The following is a 14,572-nucleotide window of genomic DNA, read 5'->3' on the forward strand; positions in this document are numbered from 1 at the left end:
CCAAAATGGCTTGTAATGGCTAATCAACCCACACCTGGTGGCATGTCATGGGACCTTTAAACTCTCTGAGCCTCCTCCTGCTTCCAAAAGTTCACTCCTTGGCTGCGTCGCATCCCGCATGTGAGTTCGGGGTTCAATACCTCTTTCTCACAGTGTGATTACACACACTGTAACTCAAGTCTTTGCTGTTGGTGTTATGGCGCATAACACGTCGGTTCTATGACGTCTCTTGTGTTTCCACAACGAGACTGTAGTTGGGGTTATCTCAGCCATGGTTGAGAAGAAATTGGGGGAGAGGAACTTTGGCTTTGACTCCCTGAAGTACATGATCTGCGACATGCTGCTTGCCGCAGCGGGCAGCCGGCAGCCGGCAGCGGGCAGCGGGCAGCGGGCAGCCGGCAGCGGGCAGCGGGCAGCCGGCAGCGGGCAGCGCGCGGTTCAGTCTACTTCAGATTGATGTGGAAATGGAAGACCCAGAGACGTCGGAGAACCCGACAAAGTAGTTTGTGATTCATAATATCGTCTGGAGGCGCAAACAGCTTTTGGCCGTGATCATATGCATTATAGATATCTATGTATTATATGATATTATAGAACTCCAGGACTGTAACGCAAGTGTTGTACACTTCCTTGTTATTTGGATAACCGTTCTGCTGTTGGTGTTATTGCGCATAACGCGTCGGACTCGTCTCTGGTGTTTCCACAACTAGACTCATAGTGGGGGTTATCTCAGCCATGGTTGAGAAGGAATTGGGGGAAAGTGACTATGGCTTTGAGTCCCTGAAGTAGCCTACATGAACCACAACATGGAGGAGAAAGGAATTGTTGGCGGCGAATGTCTCCCGCTTGAGCCCCGCTTCCCGCTGCCGAGGGACCACCGCCTCGGCGCTGCAGGATGCGGAGGTGCCTGGCGCTGACCACTCCCTCTGCAGCGAGGCTCCGGCGGCAGACAACCGTGGTCAACAATCGCGGGCAACAATCGCTTTCTCCTCCATGTCGTGGTTCAGTCTACTTCAGATTGATGTGGACGTGGAACAATCAGAGACGTCGGAGAACCCGACGGAGTCGTTTGAGATTCATAATATCGTCTGGTGGTTCACACAGCTTTTGGCCGTGATAATATATATTATATGATTTTGATATCTATGTATAATATGATATTATTTAGATATAGAGCTCCAGGACTCCCGTGTCTTGTAGAATATTTACAGAACCCTGCTAAAGGTTGTGTGCGCTTCGCCACTGCGTTGCATCCACTGTAAACAGAGCGCATGTTACCGTGACTGCAACCTGCTCAGGGCCACACCCCCACCCTCCTTCTTGACCCGCCTCTCTCCTCCTCATTTGCATTAAAGCTACAGACACCGAAACGGCGTTTTTGGGGAAAGCTCAATGTGCGAATCGCTCGTAGTGGCTGGCTGTAATTCTGCACCACGGCTGAATTTCGGGAACGTCTTCAAATACTGTGTTTGGGGCCTACTAATATCTATATTAAAGCATCCATAAAGTAGCATGCCATGGGACCTTTATTAATTGTTCAATATTGTTATGGTGTAGGCAGCTATCTCATTGTGCACAGTATAAAATATATGTTCTCACTATCCAAAATATTACAATAGTAGGCTCAAAGATCTGCCAAAATCTAGACTTAACTTATATTTAAGTCGACTTTTAAATAAAAGTCTTTAGAAACATGTCGGCATGTTTCCCTCGGAAATATTGGCAACGCCAGGATCCTTTGCGTTGATTCCAAGAACAAAATCTTTGAGGTCCGAACGGCTCCAAGGCCAATAAGAGATCGCCTCACTGCAATCTGTACTCACATACATGGTATAGTTGCCTATATAGGCTAGTAGGCCTATGGCCCAGAAGGCAATCTCTACCCGCAAGTTTTCAGGTTTGACCGTGTCTCTAAAGATTGATGTTGATGCGCAGAGGAGAAAGAATGTAGATTGTAGAATGTGCGAGAGTGTAAGGTTGGGAGATAGTTTTCAGAGAGAATCACACACACACGCACACGCACACGCACACGCTCACAGTCACAGTCACAGTCACACTCACACCATCGACCGGGTGTCTTCGTTGCCAGAAGAGAGTGAAAGCCACGCGCGGTTTGCCGGAGCATGGACTTGTTTTTCTCGTTCCTGCATATCTGAAAAAGGTGCGACATCACTGACGCAGCTAAGCTCAATGCACACCGAGGACAACAGCGGAAGGATTGGTGGCTCTCCCAGCGTATTAACTTAAACACTCAAACGGCGTGGAAAGGTATAGTGATGGGTCTTCTATTCTATATCCTATAGAGAGAGAGAGAGAGAGAGAGAGAGAGAGAGAGAGAGAGAGAGAGAGAGAGAGAGAGAGAGAGAGAGAGAGAGAGAGAGAGAGAGAGAGAGAGAGAGAGAATTGTAAGGTGTTTGTGTCTTCAATGGTACTATAGGCAAGGCAAGTATATATTTGTATAGCACATTTCAGCAACAAGGTAATTCAAAGTGCTATTCATGAAAAATTCAAATAATTTAAGACATGCCGAAGAAATAGGCCTACGTTATAAGAACATTAGAAACGCATTCAAATTTAATTGAATGTAAAATCTAGAATGTTTAAGCAATACAGTCTTGGTAAACACCTACTTTGCTAGCCACTTTATGGTAAAACGTTTTGTCCTAATTTGTCATTTTTCCGAAAGAAATCAGAGAGAGAGAGTGAGGGACGGACAGAGAGCTAAAAAGACAGATTACTGTCGGCTGTTGTCAGCTGTTCCATCTACATTGTTGCTTTTGTTGTTGTTAGATACGTTGTACAGAGAGCGTGGGATTTGACCGATAGAAACAATCCACCAACTATACACACACAACTCAGCAGGTCGTTATTGAATGACAGGTGGCCTGTTGCCACATAATGCCATGTTAATGATCGAATGAAGAGCGGAAGGTTTGCCGGCCTAATGACTCACAATTTCCACAGATGTAGGCATTCACAAACGTCGCTCAATCTTTAAATCTCCACGACACACCTTGACAAAGAACCAAATCATTGTTAATGTGCGCTGGGAGATTATTATACTATACCCAAATCGGCCAAGAAGTACCTTGCCGAGATTCTGCTTTTTCTGTGTGCAAATAATTACCAAGCAAATATCCAAACAAAAGCTACCAAGGCCTTGAAATATCATTATTTTCTGTTTGTATTATTCTATATTTATCCCCTTCTCTTGATGTAATGGTTTATGTCTCCTACTATTTGCCTACATGTTCACGTAAATGAATGCTCATGCACTCAAACATACACATCAATGATATAAACACCCTGGCACATACACAAACAAAAACACCCCCCACACAAACACGCACACAGCACAAAAACTAGATGTCTACCAAGTCCCCTCCCCTGGTCGCGGGGAAGCCTTCGGGGGTGCGGGTCATGATCACTCGCGGAGAACAGCCTCCTGCAGACAGCCTTCCAATGGGCTCCATGGCCTACAGCCAGGGTACGTACCCGGGGTTACTGTCTGAGCCTTCTGGCTGAGTGGGACCTTTCTTGTGTGTGTGTGTGTGTGTGTGTGTGTGTGTGTGTGTGTGTGTGTGTGTGTGTGTGTGTGTGTGTGCGTGTGCGCGTGCGCGTGCGCGTGTGCGTGTGTGTGTGTGTGTGTGCGAGTGAGGGAGTGAGTGAGGGAGAGGGAAACCAACCCCAACCTGCTCCTTTTGTACCCCAGCATCTGCTAAATAATAAAGTTGGGAGGTTTTATTGAGTGAGCATGTGTAGGATTAACATCGACAGAGTGTTTCACTGACCTCTGTCCTCTTCTTGTTCAGTGAATAGCGGAACGTTGGAGCCCCAGTCATCTTCTGTGAATCCACAAAGAGAGGTGGTACGTAGGCATAACGCACGTAACACAAGATAACCCAGAGATGGTTAAAAAACTAAATAACACTTTGGATTGTTGTTGATTGTGTTCTATTCATCACTATTATTGGCAAGCTGATTTTTATCCTGCTTGCAAATAGATTAGAGCAACCTACAGTATGCCAAACAAAATAAGCAACAAAATTGTCATGCTCTTGATTCATCTTTGATGATACGGTAGCTGCTATATGATTCAGAACTGACCAGTCTTGACTAAGGGACGTTCGGCACTCTGACATAAGAGAGGAGATGAGGGATACCTTATTGGCACACAACCAGAATTGGGGGGTATTTACAATAGTTTACTCCCACAGATTAAACTTTAGGGTAAGTAAAACCCTGTTTTAGCAAGGAAACTTGCTATGCACATTCATAAGAGTGGTAAAGGTTTTAGAAAAAATGTACACATTAAGTACCATAGGAGCAGGTAGGAGGAACGTTGTCAAACATTCTCAAAACCCACGTCAAACTAGCTTGAACTGGGTAGCTATTAGAAAGATACCCATTTTGTATAAAGCTTTGTGAGACCCTAAGGGAATTAGAAAGTTTTGCTTTATTTAGCTTCATACTTGTGGGAATCTTGCGGGAATCTGGCAGCATGTTATTGATGAAAACAAACTCAGCTGTAGTACACTGTAAAAACGTGTCCGTAAAGGTTTCGAATCCCCACCGTGTAGACTGGCCATTCCAAGAGTGTATGTGTGTATTAAATACCGCTTTCAAAGCTTCATCCACTCGCACAAATTCGTTTTTTTTGGTAGAATATCTGTGTGATGAAACTGGGAATAAGTTCTAGCTCCACCCTTTGCCAATTCTGGTTATCGAAACTCTGTGTTGTCTCCCCCTAGAAGTCCTGCTATAAATTATAAGCTTAATCTGAGATAATATTCAGTGCAGAATGTGTAGGCTCTGTTTACTAACATCACATATGATGCACAAGTTCCTTCCTCAACCACAATACACATCAAACAATGCACACAGTAACCATTAACAGGCATATGTAGAGACAGTAGCAAACCAGAAACAAGCAAAGAGTCACAGAGATAAACCTCTGTGGTACTGTTGCATCATTCGGTCTGTCCGTCAAAGATTTCATATCTCTGTGAGCTGGCTGCTAATTTGGTCTGCTATTCATGGTCCCTCATCATTCTTAAATATAATAACTACTACTACTACCACCACTGGAGATTAGTTAAACTTTCATATCGGTTAAAATTACCTGGACAAAATAGCCATTAAGAAATAAATTAATTAATCAGACACTATTTGGTTACTGTACTTTGTAACCCAAAAATTCTCAACAGCATTGTATGCGTTTGTGTTCATTGGGTGTCTAGGAAATGTTGAACCACTGCTTTGACGACGTGGAGCGCTTCATGGGCCGCCTGCAGCAGACGGCAGACGCCCAGGGCATCCTCAACCAGCGGAGAAAGAGGAAGAAACGCAGCAGGAAGAGCAAGAAGGAAGACAAAGACGGTGAGATGATGATCATTAAAGAGGGGAATTACCCCCACTTAAAGCGTCTGTTGAATGATGCATAGAAGATAATTATAGGTACAGTCATTAGATTCTGACCATTAATGTCCTTCATTTTTTGTGTTGGAGCTAAAGTTGCTTGGGTGTGTTGCAGGTTTGCGTTGTTGTAGGTAAGGTTGAAGGGTTACCATTTCAGGTTATTCAGTATGTTTTAATTAATTAACAACTTTTTGGCTTATTTAGCCTTAACTTAAAAAAAAAAAAAAAAACTGTTTTATTTAAGTGCACAATGTGGTTATTCAGACTCTTTGTTTTGCAGAAAATGTGCTGACCATGAAAGCTTGCCCGCCAATCGAGGAGGAATTTGTGGGCATCTTCCAGAAAATCAAGTATTCATTCAGTCTTCTGGTGAGCACCAAACATCCCATTCTGGAAAAATAAATGTTGGTTAATCATTTGAAGTTGAACAAATCAAGTCAGATCCTCCCATCTCAACTGACTTATTTCTGGTTCATTCAGGACCGTCTCAAGCCTTTCATCACAGAACCCAACTCCCCAGGACTGCTGCATCACGTCTTCGTTCCCCTGGATCTGGTAAATCGACTTGACTTTTCTGACCGATTCCTCTGACGGACTGTTTGACTGACTGACTGACTGACTGTGGTGGTTTTCTCTCCCTCACAGTTGGTCAAAACCACCGGAGGGCCAGAGCTGGGGGCCTCTGTGGTCAGTCCTGCCCTGACCAGTGGAGCCGTGTCACTGCTGCAGAAACACCTGACCCAGGAGGAGAAAGATCTCTGGAATACACTAGGACCAAACTGGACTTCACCATGGTAGCTATCTAGCTAGCTAAAGTCTAAACTACTAAGTGTTCTAACGACCCAATGATCTAGCTTAGCTATCTAGTATCTATCTCGTCTAACTTCTTAGTGTGCTAACTATCAACCCTCCTTATGGCTTACATAGCCTCCTAATTACCTAGATATAGTCGTGGATAAAACCCACGGTCTAACACTCTAATAAATGACGGGAGGTCGAGACGGACTAGGGTTGAATGATCAAGGCTTTATTGCCACTGCAGAGAGTAACAACATCACCTGAGCTCCGCGTTATATTCTAATTGTGTGGCCTCCCCTACGTGGTCCTTGGACATTCACGATGCTCTACAGGCCCTTCCCATTCCCCATCAACATTTATCTTCCTACCTAAGTTGATACATACATTCATACATTCAAGCATTACGTACAAAAGAGTTATATATTATGCATTACTGTTATATGAAGTGAGGTCCTTGATTAGAATCCATTCATCGCCTTGTTTATTAACCTGATCTTAAATCACCATGACCTACCACATGTGTTTAAAAGAGGAGCCCTGAGAAAGCAACATTCATTTAAACAGTAAAATAAGCATTTGTAAGAGTTAACAATGCCACTTTATTTGTCTGTTGCATATACAGTCATAATCCTAAAGCTGGTAGTGTCTGATTTTAACCGGGGTATGGATTCGTTAACTTAACGTCTAACTTGAAGCCTACAGAATATACATTCTAAAGCTACAAACGAGAAACCATAGGGGGTAACAGATGTCTCTGTAAGAGGCCATTTACACGAGGCGTCGGGGGTTCATCGGAATGCAGGCATTTGTTTGACACAGGAAGGCCAGGTAATATCAATAGTGTTCAACATTTTGCTCATTTTGCATTTGTACTTCCAAGAGTACCATGTAACTGAAAGGGAGGATTATCATTATATCGTTCTTATACTATCTGTTCCCATGAGCTGCCTCTGCCCCTGCTGCCAGTTCCCAGCTTGGGGTGTCTGTCCCTCCCTACACCCCTGTGTTCCTGGATGGGTGGGAACCAAGTAACCCAGACAGTCAGCCTTGGGATGACCCGGTTGAGGTGCAACACAGAGAGGATGCATCCAGTGCGAAGAGGGCCGTGGAGGTACTGCCAATTATCGACATTTATCTGTCATAGCACTCGTTTGGTATAGGAAAGTTTCAATTATGTGATCGGAAGTTCCATAAAATAAGTTCAAGCATCCATTGTGGTACTTTTTGACCAGATTTTCTGAATAAGCCAGCAACCAGTTGTTATTATACATATTATAATGGTTAAAAAGCACCAACTTGGCATCTTGGAATGTGCACCAAATCATGTGACACTTCTCTGAACTCTCTGCTGTTATGTTTTCTTAGAAACGTTGTCATGCAACCCATTCTTTTGTAGTGTTCCTTTAGACGCATTCATTGTTCTCTGCGGCCTGTACTGGGAGCCGCTTTGGGGTGAAAATCGTCTGCAAAATGGCTATATTTACATGTAGGATATGATGACCATATAGATTGGTGAAGGATGACAGAATAAGGCACTCATTGACAGAGGCCGGAAATGTATTTACCAAATGTCTAAATGCTGTGCCCAGGAACCTTCTTTGCAAACGTCAGAAAGGCCTTCTTCTGGTCCACAGCAAAGCGATGAGTTGTAAGTCCAAATCTATAGTGACACATCAAGACTTCCCAATGAACACACTTGGTCTTGACTCTATGTGCGACGATCCAACAGAGATGGCAGCACACTACCACCAGAGGGCGAAAGAATGTTCAACTGCAGTTACGACTTTGTGGCACGAAACAGTAGTGAGCTCTCAGTGCTCCAAGGAGAGACCTTAGAGGTACGTTTGATCCCATTATAGTGTAGGTTGTGGTGGGATGGTGTTGTATTTAGTAGCATCAGTTTCCCAAGTAGTCGACCCCAAAAACTTAAAATTATCCTGCCAAAAATAAATGCATGAGTAGAGTGCCCTCTTAAGGGTGACACCAAAGCTAGGTATTTAATCAGATCATTCTGCAGGTCGTTGAGTCCTCTAAGAGGTGGTGGAAGTGTCGCAACCGCTTCGACCAGATAGGATTTGTTCCCTTCAACATCCTGGAGCCCATGTCGGCCCTCAGTGACCATCCAGAGAACAACCAAGTGGCAAGGAGTTTATCAAAGGTATATTATCCATCCAAAGGTATTTTGTTTTTAAATATAAATAGGCCTACATTGAAGACGATGATGATTTTAAGGTTCTGTCAACTGCAGAATTCGAGGCCCATTTAAGAATGACTCCTTTAGTTATTTTCTTTGATAGTTGTTCGGCCTACCATAAATGTTCAGTGTTTCTTAATCAGGTGTTCCAAAGAGTCCCAATGTTACACAGTTACGATAACAGTTGGCAATTTGTGCTTCAATTTGTGTTAAATAGAAGGTGCCTCTCAGTCCTCCTACCAACAAGTACTTGTCGTACGCCCCGCCCAGTCTGTCCTCCAACAGCCCCGGCACCCGTCCCCGGAGCGTGCTCGAACCCCCCAACGCCATGCCGGGGGACGACGCCGGAAGAGGTAGTTGTAACCATTTAGGATGTCCTTTAATTTATGCCAAAGACTTAGGGTCAAAACCATTTAATAAGGTTTCGCCTTATTTCAGTCAACCACTTTTATTGATACTTCATCGCAATTATTTGAATGAAAATGGCATGGAAAGAATGAAAAACCCACCTAAACTAAATTCTCCTGTACATATATCACCCATGAATAAAAATAAACTTATCAACATGAGTTCCAGCAGATCCATTTTGGATTCAGAGGGCAGGACTCTCTCTTTGATCGCGGACCGCGGTCCAATAATTTGCACCCGCAAACTCATTGCATTGGCGAAAAACAGATCTCCATTGTAGTCACTATTCCTTAATTGAGCAGCAGACACTTTTACAATGATGATTTCTTTAATCATTAATGAGTGAGCATAAGTTAAGCATCTTGGTCAGGAGGGCCTAAAGGTGAACGGTGAAGTTTATTGTAGAACCCAGAACCTTTTAGCTGGGGGTCAAAACCCTAAACCATGATGTCTACCCTGCCCCTTCATCCGACATGCGACCCGACATGCTTGTGTGTGTGTGTTCAAGGTTTCATGATGAACAACGAGCTCCTCCAGAGGCTCACCACTGGCCGGGCTGGCTCTGTGCACCCGCTGGTGATCCCCCGCACCACCGACACCTCCGCCCCCCTGGACTACCACTCCTCCACGCAGGAGGTGGAGCAGTGGCTCTCCGCCAAGGGGTTCAGCCCCGAGTGAGTCCGCTGGGGATGGGGGATTAATGTTTGATTAACGTTTGTGTTGTTATAATTAATATGTGTTATTTATATTATTTCATTTTCTTCTGTTGAATAGTATTCATATCAATATTGTTTTGATTCATATTGTTGTTTTGATTGTTCATTTTTTTTTTTCATCCATCTCTTAATTGTCGTTAGGACAGTGCAGTGTCTTGGCGTGCTGTCGGGTGCTCAGCTCTTCTCACTGAACAAGGAGGAGCTGCGGACCGTCTCGCCCCAGGAGGGCTCCAGGGTGTACAGCCAGATCATGGTGCAGAAGGCCTTGCTAGAGGTACCCAAACTCTTGTGTGAATATAAGACCGAGAAAAATGTATGCGTGTGCATGCATTCAAGTTTGTGTTTTTGCATGAATGCGAGTGTGTGGACACTAAGTTGATCTCTCACTTGAACATTGAATTAAACTGCTATCCCTACAAGAACTAATGGAAATGACAAAACGGTAAAAAAAATTATAAAAACGTATTTGAAAGAAACTGAATCCCTTCTGAACCCGCCCATGTGTTCCAGGACGTGCGTAAAGCCACAGAGCTGGAGGCGGTGATGCAAAAGCAGAAACTCAAGGCCGACCTGCAGGAAGGAAGTGAAATATTATAACGCTTAACGTGAACGGAGCAAAGTGCTTAAGGAAAATGAAGCAGCTTCACCACTAAACACCAGGTATCTCTGCTGTACTTTAGAGAGCCAGCATGCCTCCCGACTGCACAGATGGGGAGAGTTGGAGGATGATGGTTTGCTCAAAAACCAACCAATTGTGGTCTAATCTGTCCAACACGGTTACTGAAAATTAAAGATTTTTCTTATTTCCAAACAAAACCAAACCCATAGAAGTCATTTAAATGAAGGAATTACATTGTTTGTTTTTAAATCACACATTAATATAATCACTGTTGACACAGACACAGATTGCACAGGGAATTTGGCCAAGCAAGGTGCGCAACTGTATCTTCATGGACTGATATATTATCACAGTAAACCAACGAAAAATGTATTTATGATTCCAGCAAATCAATGTTGACTTGTTGAGTAATTAAACTATTTTGCATCTTGAGAAGCATATGAACTAACTATTTTGTCATGTATATCATAAATTCCTGAGACATTACATTTGCTAATCTAGATAATCATGATAATGAAATTCTGCACATGGGGGGGAAACATTGCACTTTTAATCAAGTGAAAATGTAGAAGAGCGCAATAGTGATCAGAAGTAAATGAAGTAACTTCTGATACAATCCCAACAGCTCTCATGTAAACACTTTATCAATAAATGTTTGTCAGATGACGTTCGTTTTTTTAAACTGTCCACCGATAGTAACTTTCAGAAAATAAAAACTCAGATATTACAGTTAAGGCACTCGTGAAAATGTCTTTCAAAACACAGAACACTTACAGAAATACTATGTCAGAAATTGTGAATACATTTGTTCAGTTTAACTGCCTCCAATTACTTATTTTAATTTAAAGAATACAAATATCTCATTGACTTTAACAGAGCTGCATAGTGTCACAGGCTCCATTCTACACACAATTACATATTTATTTTTAAAACACTTGGGCCAAGTTCTGTCAGCAGAGGGGGCTCACGCTCAGTACCGCTACAGTGGAAACGGTTAATAAGGCAAAGTAGAGTTAAGAGAGTCCAAGTATATTGCCTCAATGTCTGTAAAACGCGATATGAATCGTAAACATTGGCAACCCACAATGAAAAAAATCGACAGTGGTAATCAATACAAATATCCTGAAATCACAGCGTCAAGTTAAACAAACGTAGATCCCAAAAAATGCAGAGGCCTCAACCACTAGCGGTTGAGCTAAAATGTCCCCTCTCACTGAACCGTTATAACAACTTGCTTCACATTATCTCTCTCTTTCATTGGTCCTCTTTATTTGTCCTCTTTGTAGGTTAAACTATGGTCATAGCACTCCCAGTTGAGCAGCTCTTTGCCTTCAAACCACAGCTTGATCTCCCTCTCAGCACCCTCAACAGAGTCACTGGCATGGACCACGTTCCTGATTACAATAGCAGAAAAACAAACATCAATGTTGTTCACCAACTCAAAATAACATATTTATTCATATTTATTTCTTAATCCTCCTGTGTTGCTGTAATCAATACTCAATACTTTTTGATGACAATTAGCAGAGACTATATCGCTAGATATTCACATTTGTTGAAATTGTAACATTATAAGTTGTTTCAACAATTGCGACCAAGTAATCCATTTTAATTGGAAAACAACGTTGAAATCAAAATTATTACTTATAACTACACTTGTAAAAGTGTCCTTTCTTTTGTATATTGGTTGGTATATATATATATATATATATATATATATATATATATATATATATATATATATATATACACATACACATACATACATACATACATACACACACATATATATATACACACATATATTATATATATATTGGTATATTTATACTGTACAATATAATTGGCGGTAAGCTATAGCTAGCAGAGCTAAGACCTAGGAGGGGGTCAGTATTGGGTCGTTGTGAGCTCACCGGCTGACGTGGAGGCTGAGGTCTCCGCGCACCGTGCCTGCCGGGGCCTCCGCTGGGTTGGTGGGGCCAACCATCCTGCGAGACGACTGGACCACGTTCAGGCCCTCCCACACCTGTGTGCACGACCGTCATCCAACATTAGGGATGGGCAGTTGGTGGACGTGTCGGCTCTGAGAGGCGGCCTCTTTGAGGGGAACTATGTGAGCAGACGAGCCTGTAGAGCTGTTTTTATATATATATATATATATATATTTATATATATATATATATATATATATATATATATATATATATATATATATATATATATATATACATATATATATATATATATATATACATATATATATATATATATATATATATATACATATATACACACACACATTGTATAGCAGCAATGTGGGGGAAAGTCAGTGAATGGGTAAGCACTTGCTTTAACATTATCCGATTTAGAAGTAAATCTATTCCACATTCACATCAGCTACTACAAATGAAATTTTCAATACTGTAGCCTTATGTGAAGCTAAGAAATTATTTCATCCCAAAAAATTGGAGACTTCAAAGCATATCGAATAATGAAGAAAACTATCATACAATTCATCATCACATTCAATGGGTTGCACTAGGAAACCCATATGAAAGGTATAGTGTGTAGGATGTATTGTTCTACTGTGAGGTTGTAGATTGCAAACAACTAAATTTCATCCCCTCACTTCCCAACGTGTGCAAAGCTACAGTGGCCCATACTGGCCTGTAAACTGCCAGAAGGTAATCCAGAGAACTTCCCATGTGTCAAGTGAGAAGGTTGCTTAATACATTCTAAATTCCTATTTAGTCACTAAAATATAGTCCATAGCTTCGATCTTCACTAATAAGGAGACAGCCAGTATATTTGGTAGTGTCATGCAGGTGGCACAAAATCAAAAGTTAGGTTAAATTTAACCTAACTTTCAAGATGTGGTAGAGCTTTTGCACGAAAGCCTGAGGGATGTTACCATGGCGACCACAGGACCCGATGTCATGTAGTCAACCAGATTCGGATAGAAGGGCTTCTTCACGAGCTCTCGGTAATGCTGAGACAGGAGACCGTCAGATGCCTACCCAGGGATAGAAGAAGGGAGAGACGAAGAGGGGGACGAAGAATGGAGAGAAGGGGGGGGGGGGGAATGGAAAATTCAAATAAGAGGGGAGGAAGGGTATGAGATGGATAAAAAGGTAGGGGAACAATCTACACATTTCCAAAATTCGGCTTCATTGTTGAATTATTATTAAAACTACTACTAGCAGCTTATTAATAATTTTTCAACGTGATTGGTGCCGCTTTTTGAATTTGTAGGGACATGCATATTAGGCCTACCTGCAACATCTTCAAACCCACTAGTTTGAAGCCCCGTTTCTCAAAGCGCTGAATAATTTGTCCAACGTATCTTCGTTGAACTCCATCAGGCTTCACCGCTACGAGGGTGCGCTCTACTCCACCAGTGAAACCTAAATAGCATCGAAAATACAGGAATGCATTTTAGGCAACCACATTCCCTTACATAGTACTGGAAGCATCCACGCAAAGCTTAGGTTAAACTCGTAAGTTACCCGACAAGCTAATGAATGGCAGCCAGGCTTCTATTATTTACATATACACATGTGACTCCCTTGCGCTCAACAACAAGTATCCAATGAAAAACGATGACAATTGCTTGGTCTGTGTGGGATTGTTATCAACTCGTGCGAAAAGACCACGGTGCTTCTGCTGGTTTATTTTTCAGTCTCGCTCTACATAGGCTATAGGCGTGTCTTTCGACGAGAGCTCGGCCACCTCTGCCTAAATAAACAGGTAAACAGTCATGTATTCATCTTTTCTGACATTCAACCATCTGGTGACTTTGACTGACTCTGTTTTTCTCACTTTGTAAAATGATAAAACATACAATATCAATGAAAACAATTTTCAATTAAATTGTAGATTGTTATCTAGGTTATTACACCTCGAGCTCAATAGGCGGTTGGACCTCAACATCAATGAGGCTTAACTTTCCACAAGGGTGCAAGCTGGCTACAAATAAGTAGCATAAAAAGTAAAATAAATAATGGCATGACACCCGTGTTGTCTTTACAAGTGTGGTGAGATTAGTGGGCCTACTTACTGGATTGAGCCCGGTGTATGGCTCCGCTGGACAGAGGTGCAGAGGTAAACTTGGAAACGAGCGCTTTTTCACTAAATCGACTCCTTGTAAAACACCGCCCATGTTGAAGAATACTCTTGAAAACACATGTCTGTGAGAGAATCATGATCGTTAACGTGCCCAAAGAGTATTAATGGACAAGCCTAACGGTTTTTACAGATAACTAGGCTGGTGACCGTGTCGTTTTCAAAGGGTCAAACAAAAATCACGAGTGCGTCCAAGCGCATGCAGCCTCACTTCAGATATGTGGGAAACGAATGCCAAGCGGACATGTCCTCTTGGTTTATTTAATCACCTTAAAAACTTAGCCAGCAGCGACCCTG

The 14,572-nt window shown here is 42.4% G+C and overlaps 2 protein-coding genes across 7 annotated transcripts; one reads left to right on the forward strand and one right to left on the reverse strand.

The window, feature by feature from the left end:
• Positions 1 to 1,972: 1,972 nt before the first annotated feature.
• eps8l1a (eps8 like 1a) lies at positions 1,973 to 11,639 on the forward strand. 5 transcript variants are annotated; one of them, XM_056579921.1, is made up of 15 exons: positions 1,973 to 2,268; positions 3,355 to 3,487; positions 3,813 to 3,868; positions 5,241 to 5,379; positions 5,699 to 5,787; positions 5,899 to 5,973; positions 6,064 to 6,212; positions 7,183 to 7,327; positions 7,806 to 7,864; positions 7,946 to 8,054; positions 8,234 to 8,374; positions 8,628 to 8,763; positions 9,327 to 9,492; positions 9,681 to 9,808; positions 10,045 to 10,137. In XM_056579921.1, the coding sequence occupies exons 2-15, from the start codon at positions 3,367 to 3,369 to the stop codon at positions 10,053 to 10,055; spliced, it is 1,524 nt and encodes a 507-aa protein (XP_056435896.1). In that variant the 5' UTR covers positions 1,973 to 2,268; positions 3,355 to 3,366; the 3' UTR covers positions 10,056 to 10,137. The 5 variants fall into 5 exon arrangements, with proteins under 5 accessions (XP_056435896.1, XP_056435915.1, XP_056435906.1 ...); XM_056579931.1 differs by having other exon boundaries at positions 1,974 to 2,268; positions 8,681 to 8,763; positions 9,676 to 9,808; XM_056579906.1 differs by having other exon boundaries at positions 1,975 to 2,268; positions 9,676 to 9,808; positions 10,045 to 11,639.
• LOC130373447 (nucleoside diphosphate kinase, mitochondrial-like) lies at positions 11,201 to 14,562 on the reverse strand. 2 transcript variants are annotated; one of them, XM_056579954.1, is made up of 5 exons: positions 14,211 to 14,562; positions 13,427 to 13,557; positions 13,065 to 13,166; positions 12,067 to 12,179; positions 11,201 to 11,547 (listed from the first exon to the last, which is right to left on the reverse strand). In XM_056579954.1, exons 1-5 carry the CDS (start codon positions 14,353 to 14,355, stop codon positions 11,421 to 11,423), a joined length of 618 nt encoding a protein of 205 aa, XP_056435929.1. In that variant the 5' UTR covers positions 14,356 to 14,562; the 3' UTR covers positions 11,201 to 11,420. The 2 variants fall into 2 exon arrangements, with proteins under 2 accessions (XP_056435929.1, XP_056435939.1); XM_056579964.1 differs by lacking the exon at positions 14,211 to 14,562 and adding an exon at positions 13,660 to 13,971.
• Positions 14,563 to 14,572: the final 10 nt, after the last annotated feature.

This window comes from Gadus chalcogrammus, chromosome 2 (genome assembly GCF_026213295.1).
Source record: "Gadus chalcogrammus isolate NIFS_2021 chromosome 2, NIFS_Gcha_1.0, whole genome shotgun sequence".
Classification (NCBI taxonomy): domain Eukaryota; kingdom Metazoa; phylum Chordata; class Actinopteri; order Gadiformes; family Gadidae; genus Gadus; species Gadus chalcogrammus.

Bases quoted from the DNA above. Each gene is read 5' to 3' on its own strand.
- eps8l1a (XM_056579906.1), top strand. From the start codon at position 3,367: ATGTCTACCAAGTCCCCTCCCCTGGTCGCGGGGAAGCCTTCGGGGGTG. The intron at 5,974-6,063 runs GTAAATCGACTT...TCTCCCTCACAG, and splicing joins TCTTCGTTCCCCTGGATCTG to TTGGTCAAAACCACCGGAGG. The intron at 9,493-9,675 runs GTGAGTCCGCTG...AATTGTCGTTAG, and splicing joins GCCAAGGGGTTCAGCCCCGA to GACAGTGCAGTGTCTTGGCG.
- LOC130373447 (XM_056579954.1), bottom strand. From the start codon at position 14,355: ATGATTCTCTCACAGACATGTGTTTTCAAGAGTATTCTTCAACATGGG. The intron at 13,167-13,426 runs GTAGGCCTAATA...ATCCCTGGGTAG, and splicing joins TGGGTTTGAAGATGTTGCAG to GCATCTGACGGTCTCCTGTC. The intron at 11,548-12,066 runs GTGAGCTCACAA...TATTGTAATCAG, and splicing joins CTCAGCCTCCACGTCAGCCG to GAACGTGGTCCATGCCAGTG.